This window comes from Camelina sativa, chromosome 16 (assembly GCF_030686135.1).
Source record: "Camelina sativa cultivar CO46 ecotype springtype chromosome 16, ASM3068613v1".
Classification (NCBI taxonomy): domain Eukaryota; kingdom Viridiplantae; phylum Streptophyta; class Magnoliopsida; order Brassicales; family Brassicaceae; genus Camelina; species Camelina sativa.
In genome coordinates, this window is record NC_141895.1 from 27,323,437 (window position 1) to 27,338,997 (window position 15,561).

Consider the following 15,561-nt stretch of genomic DNA (forward strand, 5'->3'; position numbering starts at 1 on the left):
GAAAAGGTTGTATGTATTTTTCTTTCACAAAAGAAGATAATAATATTTTGTCCAAAAAAAAAAACAAAAAGAAGATAATAATATTTTATCAAAAGCAAAGCTACACTGGGAGTCACGCGCCACAAGCGAGAGTGCGGAAGGAAGCTATTAGCTTAGTGGATGCCACTTAACACACAACTGACAACGTTGTTTTCCAATTTCCATGTTTACGCTATAACTTCAGACAGAACCTGAAAAAGCGAGTTCGCTCAAAGACCAAAAATAACCAAAAGTTACCATCATTTTATTTATTAAATTAAAGTAAAATCTGAATTCTTAATTACTATTCACTACTATTAGTTTTGTTTTTATATAATTATTAGTGTTGTCGTCGTTCTCGGTCCAAATTTGACCTGAAGTCTCTTGTTTCTGATAGATTCTCTAGCTCTTGTCCTTTTTTTACAGACCCTTAAGGTCTCTCTCCTGCAGGTTAATGCACTGTCTTCACCATTTCACTTCATTTTTCTTTTCCTAAAAAATATAAAATTTAATATTAAAATATTTTCTCAAAGTTCACCATTTAAGAAGGCAAATTATTCTTCCCATTAACATTAGAGTCGTCTCTCCTTCTTCTATTAACAATGGCGTCAATGCCGTTGTATTGGCAACCACCACCAGCCACGGAGTATCCACAACACTCATCCTCCGTCTCCTCCTCCGGCAACTCCACCATTGGTCCTTTTATCGCCGTCTTTATCGTCGTCACTGTTCTCTGTGTTGTTGCTAGCGTTATTGGACGGCTTTGCTCCGGCAAAACCATCTTAGGGTATGGAGACTACGATATGGAGAGATGGGCTGAGAGTAGATGTGGTTCTTGTATCGACGGCCACATCATTCCCCACCGGCCGTCTCCGTCGCCTCGTCAGCCTTTGCACCACACTTCCTCGGGCGTCTCAGCTGAATCTGAAGGACACGTGGCAGATCTAGATGAAACTGATGGAGAGAAACAAGACTCTTTAGACCATGAGCCTCCAACACAAACACCATCCTCAGCTCATTCTTGATTAGTGTTTCTCTCTTTTGATTCTTTTTTTTTCGTGTTGGTTTTAAAAGTTAGCGAATGTAATTGAAAATTCACGAGTTCAATCCCAAAGCGGTCAAAGTTATTGAAAATGGCGCTCTCAGATTTTGTTTTTATATTTTTGCACTTTTTATCTTTTAGTATATTATTTAGTTTCTCTTGTGAATAAGTGGTTTATACCGAAGATAAAAGAAACGAAGGGACGTATATAAAGAGAATAATACATAGCTTGCTAAAGTGCTTTAATCAATTTATTGATTCTGATTCGTTGATGCACCAAACTAAGAAGATCGTATGTACATGTACAGTATATAAATCAAGGAAATATACATAATTTAATAAGCTTGTAATGTACACTTTGATTTGTAGCCGTTGATTTCATTGATTCTTTACGTTTTTTTGTCAACAGCATATAACATTGGCTTAAAGCCAAGCCAATGAGACGGAACATCGTTTACATAGGTAATAAGATGCGGCTTGGAGCGAATTCGTCGTACAAGATTATCTACTTTACCATTCTGCGTGCGAGGAATGAAGATCAGCGAGAAGGATGTGAATTCCTCTTTATCTTTCTGAATGTCCTCCAAATAAGTCTTGAACGCTGGCCACTCTGAGGGTGAAGACACCATTTTCACTAAGTCGGAGCAGCCGGTAAGAAAAACAACATCCTGATTATCCGCTCCAATCATGCAACGCATCGCCCAAAAAAGGGCTTCGACCTCTGCATGTAACGAGGAGAGACTACGCCGAAGATTAGCTGCTCCATGATATTAAAAAATATATTAAGTGACGGTTTTGTTATATTCTCAAATCTCAACCAATCGTGAGGTCATTGATACAGTGACAATTAACTTTTAAATTTTTTTTTTTCAATACAAAATCTGGTTACATGCCATATTGCTATATAAATTGTAGTCTGATTATTGCAGTAAAAAAAGTGATTTTATTGTCTAATGGATTTTATATAATGAAGTACATACGTTCTTCTTTATTGTCTAATTAATGCATAACATATAGAAATGAATAATTTAAAATCTTGACATGTTCCCCTTCATTTGGTATGGGATTGGTGCTAGACAAAATCTAGGCCATGAACATTTTGCATCCAGAAATTTTTCGATTTTTTTTCATACCTAATCAATGAAATTATGGATGATTAGAAGAATCAGGAACTTGATCATTGATTTAACGGACTTGTAATTCATGCATGTTTGTTGCCTAATTGCAAATGGAAAGTTGATCTAATTACGCTTTCCACCGAGGAATTATAAAATTATGAAACTAATGAGTTAATTTACTTTTGTCGAGTTGATCTTAATAAATTGGTTTTGTTCAATCACCTTACTCTCTATGCCTTCTACCTTTTTGAATAGTTTGTCTTTAAAATTGCTGGTTGATATTGTTTCATTTTTTTCTAGTTTAATTAGTTTGTTTTCAAAAACCAAAAATCTCTCATCTTCTTAGCTTAATTATATAGTATCTTGCATACTTGTTTGTTGTTAACTTTTAATACCATGGATTCGTCCCTAAATGCTACGTCGACTTCTCCATATATACACTTGCAGCTTAGTTAGGGTTTTAAAACTTTCACATAGCAGTGAACATGATCTAATGTTTTGCCCTTGTTTTACTTCTTGCATTTTAACTATATTGGCATAGCTGTGCTCTTGCGATCACTTACATCTTTATAAAGAATTACAAAGCTTCAAAATTTAATTTAAACTTCTCGTGAAGTGAAAAATAGTAGTTATCAAATTTTTTAGAGAACCACATTTCAGAGCATCAATCTAACGACCAAGCAATCTTTAGAGGAATGGCACAAGTGCAGACACCTAAAAAATGAGAGGAAGAACTATATGACTTCGACAGAACACTTGACTATTGTGAACTGAATGGGATACCCACCATGCACCATCAGTGGATAATCCATACTTTGATAACAACCCACTGACCATTACCATCTTCCAACACATATCATTCAGTAGAAGGCAATCTGAAAGATCCAATCAAGCATCTTCAAGATTGGATAACCGAAACATCTTCAATGTCAACAGGGTGACTGAAGACGCTAAGTGGATGAGGCTATTCAGATTCGTACCAAATTATATGTTAAACATCGTTATAAGATCAGCTATGTAAAGCGATGAGCAGTTTAAAAAAAAAAAATGAATTAGAATCAAACACCAACAGAAAAAATGACATACAAGAAAGCCAACTTTCTTAGTTGGAGCTAGGACAAGTTTAAATTAGAATCTATATGAAAACCTAATAACAGTATTTTTCAGTTAGAGTTTGACTTGATAGAGAAGTAGAGATGGAATTACCGGGATATCTTTTATATATATAATGTCTGCATCATTTCTAAAATGACATGTCTTCTAAAGAGAACGAAATCAACATCTGTGGTTCGAGACTTAATTCTGTGTAGATGTAACAAGATGGATAGTCACACTAACGCATATATATAGCAAAATTAATGTGAACAAGAAATGTTCATAATTTCTACAAGCTTTGAACGCAAATCAAACCACACAAGAGAGAAGAAGAGACTTGGTCCTTCACATAACTTAATCGAACAAAAAAATAAATCTATAGAATAATTAATTTAGAAGGCGAATCTTCCTATTTGCATGTAAGGCAAGAAAGTCTTCTTCTTCAAATCTTTTGTTTCTGCTTTCTTAGCCATGTAATGGAACTCATGGGCGGAGACAGATGATGACCCTTTTCCTCGTGAACTCGAGTTCTTGGTGTCTTCTTGCTTCCTAAACAAACCCGAAAACGTCTTTACGGAGTCTTTGTTATGCCTTGATCTTCCCTCTGATGCGCTTCGGAACAGAAGAAAGTCTTTTAGCCTCCACTTTCTTGAGGAAGATGACTTGCAAGACACACAAGTTGATGAAGATGTGGACGGATTAGAAGAAGTCAAAGACCCTTTCCTCTGTTCTTGTACCTCTCTCTGTTCTTGTTCTTGTTCTTCCCATGGATAAGCCGAAACCCGGAAAGGAGAAAGTGATCGGGCGACTCTACGGCTCGAGTTTTGACGTCTCCCTCTCCCTCTCTCTTCTTCTACGCCGTTCCGAGCTTTATCCATGGCGACCTCAAAAGGATCCACCAGCTGTACCGGTTTCTTTCTTGGGGAGAAAGCTTTGCGGATAATGTTTTTACCATGAGCAATAGGCGATCTTGGAGACCTTGGAGATAAAATCTGAGGCTGATGATGATGATGGTCTAATTGTAAATACGGAGGAGGCTTCAAGGGTTTGATTTTGCCTCCATCAAAAAGCTCTTCAGCAAAAAGTGACGTCGTCTCGAGCTTCTCACCGATCTCGAAGGCGAAATCATCAACAGTATCATCTTCGTCATCATCGATGATCTTCCTAGGAGTTCCAGGAGTGTCTTCCCAATCAAAAGGAACCGTAAGACGGTCGGAGAAGTTGAATCTTGTTGCGGCCTCATCAAACTCTCTATAAAACTCTGTGATTCTTCTAGGGCTTGTTGGTGCGCTTAAGAAGCAACCAGTGAATTGCCTTGGTGAAGATGGAGCAGTCAAACTCATCACTTTCATTGTTTCTGATTTCCAATGAGTTCGGAGATGGTCTCAAGAACAATGAGATGAAGGGAACTAAAAAAGATCATTCAAGGAAGGTGAGAGGAAAGAAAGAAAGAGAGCTTATTTTAGACCGTTTTCGCTGACCAAACATATATACGTAATATAAAAAAACAACTTTTGGCAGGACATAAGCAATTGCAATAGAAACCCAATATTTTTATTAGCTCCTCTATTCGAAGTAAGACAAAATACATTTTGTTTCAATACGGTTATCTTTATCCCAAAAGCTACGGGTCTAGATTGGTGACCACGTTTAAACTAGATGGTTAAAATATTTATAATGGTTATAAAAAAACGGTTAAAAAGTAAGCGGTTAAAGATAGCGGATGAAAAATATAGTAAAGTTAAAGATAGTGGTTGAGTATTTAGCTTGATTGGTAACATTATAGTGGTTGAATAGTATAAATTATAATAATTAATATTAAAAAATAATTTAGTTAGAAATGAAAATATAGAGTAATAATTTTTTTTATCTAATTTATAATATGAATATAGTTAAATGAAGCATCATATAACAAACTATTTAGCATGCTAAATGATTTTAAATCTTTATTATATGAGATTAACAAAATTTTAAATGTTTATTTCATAACAAAGTATTCAAATATCACATACATGATAGTCCATTTAAAAGTACATGATATTATTGAAATCACAATCATTAGTCACTATTCTTTTCTCTTTTTGTTAGATAAAAAAATTTAATGTCAAAAATAATGAGTAACATGACCAACCAAAACCAAACGTTGGTTTCTCCAAGTGATTGGAGTTGGCGTTTGCAACCATCAAAATTAAGCTTTAACCACCTTTTCCAAACTCTTTCTCCAACCAAGATCTCCAACCGCTCTCTCTAAACGCTGTCTTGATTGGGATACATTGGAGCGGTTCGTTTGCAAACGACCTTATTTAGTGTAACCAATCAGAGCCACAAACTTTCCTCAAAATTAACCTCTTTCCCTTAAGAAATTTGGATTAGTAATTTAGATTTTGAACCAAAGGAATAGAAAAGAGTGTAGTTAATGCTTGTAATTTTTTCTTGTGAACTTGATCATTTATTGTACCTACACCCACTTTAGATTCAACCTGTTGCAGCCACACCCACTTTACAAACTTGCTATACTTTTTTAAGTTTCTGCTTAAGTGTTATTGTTAGTTGGACAATTTTGCCTCTCTCCTCTTTCTCTCTTTATTTTCTCTATTTTTTTTTTTTGTTATTAACACTTTAAATGGTTATCATAAAACAAATTATCTATTTACTTATATACAATATGTTATAGTTATATATTTTCTATATTTTAAGATACATATTGCTATATTTTTGATGAATTTTTAGATTAGAAAGTATTCATTTGTCGTTGAACATTTGTTCAATGATAAGTGGATAGTCAATTGCAGTATTATTAATAGATAGTTAATTGTGTTTATTCATATATAATAGAAGTAATACACATCAATTCAGATGACTATGACAACATGTCCATATGGAAACATATGAGGTTATAGTGCAATTTGTGGATACGATATTTGTCCACATGGATAACTATTTGTGGATACAATATTTGTGGATACATTATTTGTCAAACTTATCCAAATGGATAACTATTTGTGGATACAATGTAAGTAATGAATAACACTCACACAACAAAACTCAAACTTTTTTCCAGATCGAACTAAAACAAATTCAATATTAAAAAGTTCACAAGACCACAATTAATCAGTAAAATCACAAAATCACAATAAAACCAAAAAAACCCAGATCGAATTTCATATAATCTAAAGTGATAAGGAAAAATATCTAAATATTTCACCTTCCCTAGATTTCCATCATTGTTGAAATGGTTTTTGAAAACTTTAGAAAAAGAATGTGAGAGAGAAAGAGAGAGAAACATAAATAAGCTTTTCTCTTTCAATGGATGAGCAAAAGCAAAACAAGGAAGAAGAAGATGTATTGTTTAGTTGAATAATTGTGAGAGAGAGAGATGGAAAGAGAAAGAGAGAGAAAATAGAAGGGATTAAAAGGAGCGAGGGGTAATATGTAATTAAACTTGAGAAAAGTATATGAATAGTAGAAAATAGATGTGAGCGTTAATACTTTTGGAGAAAGTGGGTGTGGGTGCAAAATTCCCTTATAAAAAACACTCGGTACGATATATTTTGTATAAGTTGTTAAAATATACCATTTTATAATTTGTTTTTCCTGTTAACATTACAAAACAACTTATTGAACCCAATAACCCAAAAATACCAATATATTGTATATAAGTTGAAATTGACATTCTTCTAGCACGCATAACGCATTCAAGTTAAGACTATCCAAGTAGTTCTTTTATTTAACATAGCGTAGCAGATAACAATATTATAGATGGAGTGTCTATATCAATCGGTGCGAAGTCGTATGTTAGACAGTGAGACTATTAAATTAAAAAGACAAAAAATTTATATCTTTGAGGAGAGTTGTAACCAAATAGATTGATTTTTGTTGGAAATATTCCGAATTGATAATAAAAGTAAACGATTATAACGTAACAGGCCGCCTTTGCAGACCGCATGTGTCGAAATAAAGTTGTTTAGTATAAAAGATTGGAATATAATGATGAATGGTGATGACCCACTTCATCTTTTGAATTTTCAATCAAATTCGTAGTCGGCATTGACCACATGGTTGTTGTTGGACCTTTCGAAAGCATATTTTAAGATCACGAGGCCAATTTTAACCTGTGGTCCTAATAAATAAATATTGATTCAAATTAATATTCAGTCACCAAACGAGAAGACTTTTGTGTTCTACGTAGAATTTGTTTTCACACGATCCATCTAGATACTCTTGATAGTGGCTAAACATACCAATACGTTTTATTAGCATGCGACAATAAAAACAAGATTGCAAATGGATAAAAATAAATAAATCACTAGTTAAAAGTGTTCTAACAAGAATTTAATTTAGCTTCAATTGAATATTTGAAAGTATTTATAAAAAAATATATGAACAATAATTTCAGATGAAAAAACACACTACGATTGTTTTTAGATAGCTTATATGATGTTGCTAGTATACAATTCATTATATACTTTGTCGGTAGAGAAGCTAGTAGTAAGCTACACAAGATATCTAAAAGGGCTCGAGGATCTCTTTTATCAACACCATCATGTGGTTTCTTTTACCTTTTACCTTGTCTTTAAATTACAGACATTGTCCCTATTCAGAGTCCTCCACTATGAGAAGGTGGAACATTCAATTGCTGCTAATAGAGTTACTTATTTATTTTTATTTTTTGTGAACAACTAGAGCTTCCATGATGCTCTCGACCCACCTGCCACACACACACACACTCAAACCCATTGCAAATCCAGGTGACGATACTACTCAATCGCTAAGTTATGTGAAAAGAGGACTCTAGTTGACATGTTCAATAACATATGAAAAGATAAAGATATTACCCTTCAAGTCCCGGTGCCTCTGGGTAGTACACGTTTTTCAATCCTAGTCGTCTTGCAGCTGAAGCAGTTGTCTCTCCAATACAGGCAACGTGATTACTCCATTGCTCATCATTTTGAATCAGATTCAGCCAGGCCCTGTCGAAATCAAGTACGCGATGGACCAAACCCACTCGACCATATTAGAGAGGTTATATGAAAGACGTTTTGCTGCACCAATAACGGGTGATCAAAAAACAGACAGATGATGAGTTGCAATAGGATGATAATTGATGGCGCATACCGAATTGCTGAAGGTGAAGCTACAGAAAGAACAGGAGCAGACAGTGCCTCTTTCAGGAGTACCGTATCAACATTATGTACTGGAACCTATCAGGATAAGAAAAAAAGAAAACTAACGATTAACCACGGACAACCCATATGCAATTGATGGCTAAAACAAATAATATAGGCAATGAATTATAGGGCTTGTCTAGTAAGTTTAAAGACGGCTTACTGTTGTGTATGTATTCAGCCTGGTAACTTCAAACCCACGATTGGACAACCCTTCCTCTACGGTTCATATGTCAAACATGAAGCAGAGTAAAGATGGTCAGTCAATCTAGAATGATATTAAAATAAACTAACTTTACAGTTAGCTATCTTCACTTATGTTTCTGGCAAACATAGATTTAGTCATTAGTTCATCTACATGGAAAGAGAAAGAGCAGAATGTACAATTGCTTTTCAACCTTTGGAATACTATCACTTTGAACATGAAAGCCAAGTAATAAATGTAATTTACTAATCTACTTCTCCCGGTATAGCATTACTGCACATCTCCATCTAGGATATGCAATACTTATGCAACTGCATAAATAAAATTGTACAGGATATATGAATCATATATTTTATTTTGTTTATTCAGTCCTAATCTTTTTTTCCTATGTGGTCAACACAATAAGCTCAACTGAATTGAGAGAACCTAACAACACACACCAATATCATTGCCTGCTTTTAGCGAAGCCGGGTATAAGACAGAGGACCTTTTGCCAACTTTCTCTGGGAGCTCCGAAGCCAAGACTTTACCAGTTGCTGAAATAATTAAAACAAAGAGAATGAACCAACCAAGACTATAACACTGTATGTACGACCACTCATACATTTCCTATATATATATATATTGGTTTGATGGATGCAGGCACATTGAAAAATACATGAACATTGATAAGGAAATGCCACGGAGAACAAATTTTAGCTTGGCTCAATAATAATTCATCATTTCATAAACCTATATATGATCTTAGATGCTCTATAATTTATGGAAACAAACTATGACAAGGGTTACAGGGCACATGATCCATAGTCTCATAAACCAAGCATATATAACGATGATATCGTAAATTCCTACATAAGTAAATGTTTGAAGATGCACAGGTTGTAGATATAAAGAGTAAATTGGAGTGTAATAGGTCACATCATTCATAGACATAGTCACACAAATCAAGGTGGAGGGTTTCAAACGCATCCATCCAACCAATTGGTGCATATCTAACGATGATATTGTAAACTCATACACTAGTAAAATGCTTAAAAATGGACAGGTTGCAGATATAAAGACTAAAACGGAGTGTATAGAAATTTTGTCTAAATAAAAAGTTAAGTTACCTTTTGATGGCGTAAAGGCGACATGAAGCAATCCTTCTGTCGACTGTCTTGCCTCTTCAAATACCCTGGCTGTTCCAGCTCCTACTACACCTATTTGCACTTTTGGGTAGCTAGCTGCCCTAAGGAATGGAGACCAACGACGTTTAACTCAAGGGAAAAAGGGTATTGAGCAGAAAAGGCTCATAACTTATTTATTAACAGAGTTGCATCATAAATAAATATGTGTAAAGAATTGAAGATTACAGATATATCTGTATACCTAAATAAAAACCTAGACTACTCCAATTGCCTTTTCCTAATGAATAACAGTAACAATAACAATGACAACTCGAAGAGTAAACTCACTAGCAACAGATTCCAAATTAACAAAGTTTGCTTAGCTTAGACATTTCAGAAACTCTTAAGATTAGAGAAATGCCATTGTTTCTGTCTTCTGACAACACATTACTAACAGAAACAGTTCAAAAAGAGAGGGAAACGGTCAAAGAACCAGGGCTTACTTCCATGCCTCAAGAAAGACAGAACCTGCTTCTGGGGATGTTATAATGATCCAATCAAAGCTCTTATCTAGCAAAATTAAACGCAACACGTCAGAATACCAAAATCTGCACCGCAATACAACTCTGGAGCTTTTTCTTAATTGTAATATAACAATATTGAAATCCAAATAAAACATAGGCATCCAGAAACATCTTTATAGCTTCCAAACAAAACAGCCAAAGTATTAGAGCAAAGAAGTCACTAAGTCAAGCTACATAAGAAAAATCAAATCACCACTTAATACAGAAGCAAGCCGATGAAAATCAGGTCCTTGCGCATGTTGAATCAAGGGAAGCTCTAAAGATGATATCCCATGTTTCTCCTGCATCAAGAGAATAAACTCTATTAGCTAAACTAATGCACAATTTTAACATAACCTCACTACATTTTATGATCCTGAAACTAAATTACTGACAAAAAGTTTCAAGTGGCAGTAACCAGATTGTTGAAATTAGCCTATAGCTGGTATTATATAATAACTTTAGACTTTTTTTTTTTTTTGTTGGGTTTGGGGCGAGAAGGGTATGAAGTGCATGCATACCAAGGCTTTGATGATTTGTTTGTTCTTGCCTCGTTCTCGGGTTACGACCACCTGCGGGACCGAATTGGAGATACTAGACGAAGTAACGGAGGAAGAAGATGAATTTCGAATTAGGGAAGGAGAAGCGAGAACTCCTTTTTTAGGAGAGTGGAGGAGGTGCGAAGAAGACGATAATGGTGGTTGAAGAGATAAGAGAGACGAGTGAGGAAGGAGCAACGCCATTGAAGAGGTCTACTGTGATTAGAAAATTTTAGAGTACCAATCGACGAATGTGCAATTGGTTTTCAATTTTTTTTATTTTTTTTATCTTCATAAATATTATTAAAAATTAACAATCAACTTATCTATCAGATGTGGAGAAAAAGGATATATTTCTATCCGTACTATTTGTAAAGTGTATATTTCTACCTGAACAAAAGAGAAGTGTATTATCCAACCTGAAGTCTAATAAAATTCAAAATTACTACCCATACTTTGAAGCGTTATCGATAATACTACATTGACACAAACACTGTTAGTCAACTGTTAAATATGAGTGATTCATATGACATATAAGCAATGATGTGGCAAGAGTTTTTGGAATGAAACTCAAAACGACGTCGTTTTGATTTGGGGAAAAAACTTCAATTAGGGTTCTTTTTTTTTTTTTTTGATTTCACGATTCGTTTCTCTCTTTCTCTTTCTCTGCGAAGGCGTTTATGCTTCTCAATTTTGAAGAAATCAAATGGATAATCAAAGAAGAGGTTTCTCCAAGAGATGTCAATGTGGAGAACCTGTTGTTTTGAAGACATCGACAACTGCTAAAAATCCTGGAAGATTGTTTCATGGGTGTCCGTTTGGAAGGGATGGGGTAAGTGTGATTCTCTCAATTTTGTTGTATAGTTTGGTTGTGTCTGCAACTAAAAGTCTGTAATTGTCATAGAATTGGTATCATACATTTAAATGGACCGATACGTCTATGGTCGAAGAGATCGAGGACATGATTGAGAAAGTGGAGAACATTGATGGAGCTGCAATGACATTACAGAAGGGCGTCAATGCTTGTGAATCTCAGATTGATACTCTCGCCATAGAGACTCGTGTGCATTTGGGTGTGGTTGAGAAGGAGGTCAAAGAGATGAAAATGCAACTAAGAAGCTTGAAGAACATTGTTGGCTTTGTTATGGTTATGGTTTTGTTTTTCATGTGTATGTATTGAATATGTGAGTTAAAAAGTGGTTGTATGAGAGTAACTAGTTTGGATGTTTAGAGAAAAATATGGCTTGTAAGACTGTTTGTTTGTATGAAAGGTAATGGAAAAAGAACAAGACATATGACATTGCTCAAACCCAATCCAACTGTGATAGAATCCAAAATAGACCGAGACATTTGGTTGTGGTACATGTCACAAAGCAGACTATGAAATCAAAAGACATTGTGTTGTTACATGTCCCCAAAAACAGACCATGACATCAAAAAGAGAAAAATAAATAGTCCTAAACCGCTTCATACTTCAAGCTTCCAAACCCACAAATGTCATGCTTGATCCTAAGTTCTCCAAAGTTCCTATCAGAAAAAAAAAAAAATCTAACATTACAACACAACATAATCTGAATATTTAAGATGAGAATAAGAAGATTGAAACCTGAAAATGTGTCTTGTGTTGGTTGACTTGGTCCTCCTCCATCTGCCGATGGTTTAGTCTTCTTCTTCTTCTTAGGTGGCATAGACTTCTCCACTTCCATATTTGGACATTTAGCTGCATTGTGTCCAGTTAAACTGCAACGACGACAATGCATGATTCTCCTCTCTCTACTAGCCTTTTTCTTTTTTGGAGACTCATTCTTCCCTTTCTTCCTTTTTGGCTTTGGCTTTGGCTTTCTTCCTTTTCTGTTTTCAAGTTCTTCAACCAGATTTGGAGGTGGCAATATCACAGAACCGGAGTTATCCTAGAAACACATACCATTTACTGGCCGAATTGAGTCCCTATAAATTTGTTGTTGCCTTCCATTGAGAAGCCAACTAGAGATGTAATCTTCATGATTTAGCTTCTTTTCTGCGATGATGCGTAATGCATGCCTACATGGAACTCCACTCATTTCTCATCTCCTGCAGGCACATGTCTTCATTCTAATGTTCACAGAGTAAGATGTACCTGACTCACGGACTTCATTTCTACCGTCTGATCCAGGGATAACCTTGCAGAACTTAAGCCTTTTCTGCTCCAACGCTATCATTTCTTTTATTCTAGGAGGTATTCTGCTTAGATCCTTGTCAGCTTTTGTCTTCCTCATATCAATACGCACCATGGTTCTTCTCCTTATCGTCTCCAACATCTCTACCATTGGCATATACCTTGCAGGATCTATTGCATTGTTGAAAGATTCAGAGATGTTGTTATGAACATCTACGCAGGAGGATGTTGGCGTGCAAAAAGCAAGGCTACAATTCTTTGGGTTCTTCTCCATCATGGCTTCATAAACACGCATATCATAGCTCTTTACCAATTCCAAATTTGCTTCATACTCTTTCGTGGTATAACTTTCCGTTACTTGCCAAAAGAGCTTTTTCATGTCACCTTGATGGGGAAATATCTTCTTTAGGTTCCCGTAGATGTGTCTAGCACACATTCTATGTTCAACATAAGGTAACTCTCTTTCCACTGCATTCAATAAACCCTGTAAAAGCAAAACAAAGATATATTAGTTAAACCATACATGTCATTTTACATGTTCTAAAGCCTAGTACGGGTTGGAGATATACCTTTTGCCTATCAGATATGATAGTAAACCCTTGACCCTCCTGTAGATTGAAATCAACCTTCAACTTTTCTAGGAACCATACCCAATTGTCTTCATTTTCTATATCAACAACGGCCCAAGCCAATAATTGTCCCTTTAGTGTGCATTTCATAAAACAACCATCCACTCCAAAGATAGGACGACACCACATAGACCACATCTTTCGAATGGCAGCAAAACACACATAGAATCTATGGAAGATCTCTGATCCATCATCATCAAGCACTGTGTCTAGCACTACTGTTGACTCAGGGTTAGATCTAGCAAAATATCAAAATGAAAACCTAGTTAACAGATTGGAAAACACTTGTTAAATTTAAAATTTCAGTAATGAAAGAAGAACTTACTGAAGAAGTGCTAAGCGGTAATCTTTCAGCCTAGAAAATTGCTCCTTGTGCTCACGGTCGATGATCTCTACAGCTTTTTTCTTAGCATTTTTACATTTGTCTATGCTTACTATCAGATTGTAGTTCTTCTCAATCTCTTGTTGCATCCATTTTGGTCCATAATCAGGATCAGTTCAGATATCATCCAAAAACATCTTGCAAATCACAGGTGCTTTCAATATCTTACAATAGTTATCATTTGTGCAACTGTGCTGATCTTCAAAAGTTTTCACTTTGCACTTGCCAACGCACTCCTCATAAGAACAATAGATATACCATGGACAAGGCTCTTTAGTCCCACACACAGCCGCTGACTTGTCTTTCCCCCATCTACTTATCTTTATGTTACAACCCTCTTTTAATGCATAAGCTACTAAAGCTTCTCTGAACTCCTCTAGACTATCAAATACTTGTTCTATCTCTAGCTGACCACTACCTCGTTTGTATCTAACCAAATGCTCCTCTTCTTCTTCACCATCAGAGTTAGGAGGTGTGTTATGATAATCGAAATCCTCATCCTCATCAACAAAAGAAGCCACATTTCTTTCAACCCGGATCTCTTCTTCACATGGCTCAGATGACTCGATATCATTAGGATGCTCTGTTGAGTTCACCAAAAAAACATTCATCACTCCAGTCCATCTGCCCGCATCACACATCCTCTTAAAACTCAAATCCGCAGACCTCAATCTCTTTCTTTCATTATGCTCTTCAAAAGGGTACTTATACCACATGTTTTGGCCATATAATCCCTCCCCAAACTCCGCCGACAACTTGATGAAAAACTCTTCTGGTTTACATTCTATAGCTATGTCTTTACCATTGAGATAAGCAACATCTCCTACATGATTCTTCACCCAATACCCTCCAAAATACACAAGGAATGTCACATGATCCGGATTGCTGTCAACAAAAAAAATTATACAAAGTTTCAAACACTCAAGCATTTAATCAAACACTTAGTGTGCAGTAAACAAATACGACTCTTTAAACATAAAACTTCAAATTATTGTCTCCAAATATCTACATTATGCAACTATTAAACAAAAACAAGACAAAATACAAGATTTAATACCAAAAATCGAAGCAATGTTTGTGATTTACGAACTAAAAATACCTCATTTTCGCTTTTGTAGAAACGATTGTGGGTAATGCTAACAACTCCTTCGATTCACGCCTTGTTTCCTGTACACTTATCCCTCGCAATTAACTTCAATCCTCGTTCTCCATTTTCGCCTTCGCAGAGAAAGAGAAAGAGAAAGAGAGAAACCAATCGTGAAATCAAAAAAAAAAAGAACCCTAATTGAAGTTTTTTCCCCAAATCAAAACGACGTCGTTTTGAGTTTCATTCCAAAAACTCTTGCCACATCATTGCTTATGTGTCATATAAATCACTCATATTTAACCGTTGACTAACAGTGTTTGTGTCAATGTAGTATTATCGATAACGCTTCAAAATATGGGTAGTAATTTTGAATTTTATTAGAGTTCAGGTTGGATAATACACTTCTCTTTTGTTCAGGTAGAAATATACACTTTACAAATAGTACGGGTAGAAATAT

At 35.4% G+C, this 15,561-nt stretch overlaps 5 protein-coding genes across 9 annotated transcripts; 2 read left to right on the forward strand and 3 right to left on the reverse strand.

Annotated features, from left to right (window-relative positions):
- Positions 1–1,152, forward strand: LOC104752278 (uncharacterized). The gene has a single exon (XM_010474377.3). It carries the CDS (start codon positions 621–623, stop codon positions 1,041–1,043), a length of 423 nt encoding a protein of 140 aa, XP_010472679.2. The 5' UTR covers positions 1–620; the 3' UTR covers positions 1,044–1,152.
- Positions 1,153–3,503: 2,351 nt separating this feature from the next.
- LOC104752279 (uncharacterized) lies at positions 3,504–4,850 on the reverse strand. Its single transcript, XM_010474379.3, has one exon. It carries the CDS (start codon positions 4,623–4,625, stop codon positions 3,666–3,668), a length of 960 nt encoding a protein of 319 aa, XP_010472681.2. The 5' UTR covers positions 4,626–4,850; the 3' UTR covers positions 3,504–3,665.
- Positions 4,851–7,609: 2,759 nt separating this feature from the next.
- Positions 7,610–11,149, reverse strand: LOC104752280 (uroporphyrinogen-III synthase, chloroplastic). Of its 5 annotated transcripts, none has more exons than XR_015585057.1 (9): positions 10,834–11,128; positions 10,527–10,614; positions 10,253–10,319; positions 9,753–9,871; positions 9,131–9,179; positions 8,602–8,657; positions 8,389–8,474; positions 8,109–8,243; positions 7,610–7,981 (listed from the first exon to the last, which is right to left on the reverse strand). XR_015585057.1 is itself a non-coding variant. In XM_010474380.3 (9 exons), the coding sequence occupies exons 1-9, from the start codon at positions 11,053–11,055 to the stop codon at positions 7,936–7,938; spliced, it is 915 nt and encodes a 304-aa protein (XP_010472682.2). In that variant the 5' UTR covers positions 11,056–11,149; the 3' UTR covers positions 7,610–7,935. The 5 variants fall into 5 exon arrangements, 2 of the variants coding, with proteins under 2 accessions (XP_010472682.2, XP_087349021.1); XR_015585058.1 differs by having other exon boundaries at positions 8,109–8,315; XR_015585056.1 differs by having other exon boundaries at positions 8,109–8,315; positions 9,084–9,179.
- A 350-nt stretch (positions 11,150–11,499) lies between these two features.
- Positions 11,500–12,151, forward strand: LOC109129585 (uncharacterized protein At4g04775-like). Its single transcript, XM_019238013.2, has 2 exons — positions 11,500–11,683; positions 11,756–12,151. Exons 1-2 carry the CDS (start codon positions 11,558–11,560, stop codon positions 12,029–12,031), a joined length of 402 nt encoding a protein of 133 aa, XP_019093558.1. The 5' UTR covers positions 11,500–11,557; the 3' UTR covers positions 12,032–12,151.
- Positions 12,133–15,318, reverse strand: LOC104752281 (uncharacterized). The gene is made up of 5 exons (XM_087490545.1): positions 15,117–15,318; positions 13,961–14,902; positions 13,576–13,873; positions 12,458–13,490; positions 12,133–12,378 (listed from the first exon to the last, which is right to left on the reverse strand). Exons 2-4 carry the CDS (start codon positions 14,104–14,106, stop codon positions 12,915–12,917), a joined length of 1,020 nt encoding a protein of 339 aa, XP_087346671.1. The 5' UTR covers positions 14,107–14,902; positions 15,117–15,318; the 3' UTR covers positions 12,133–12,378; positions 12,458–12,914.
- Positions 15,319–15,561: the final 243 nt, after the last annotated feature.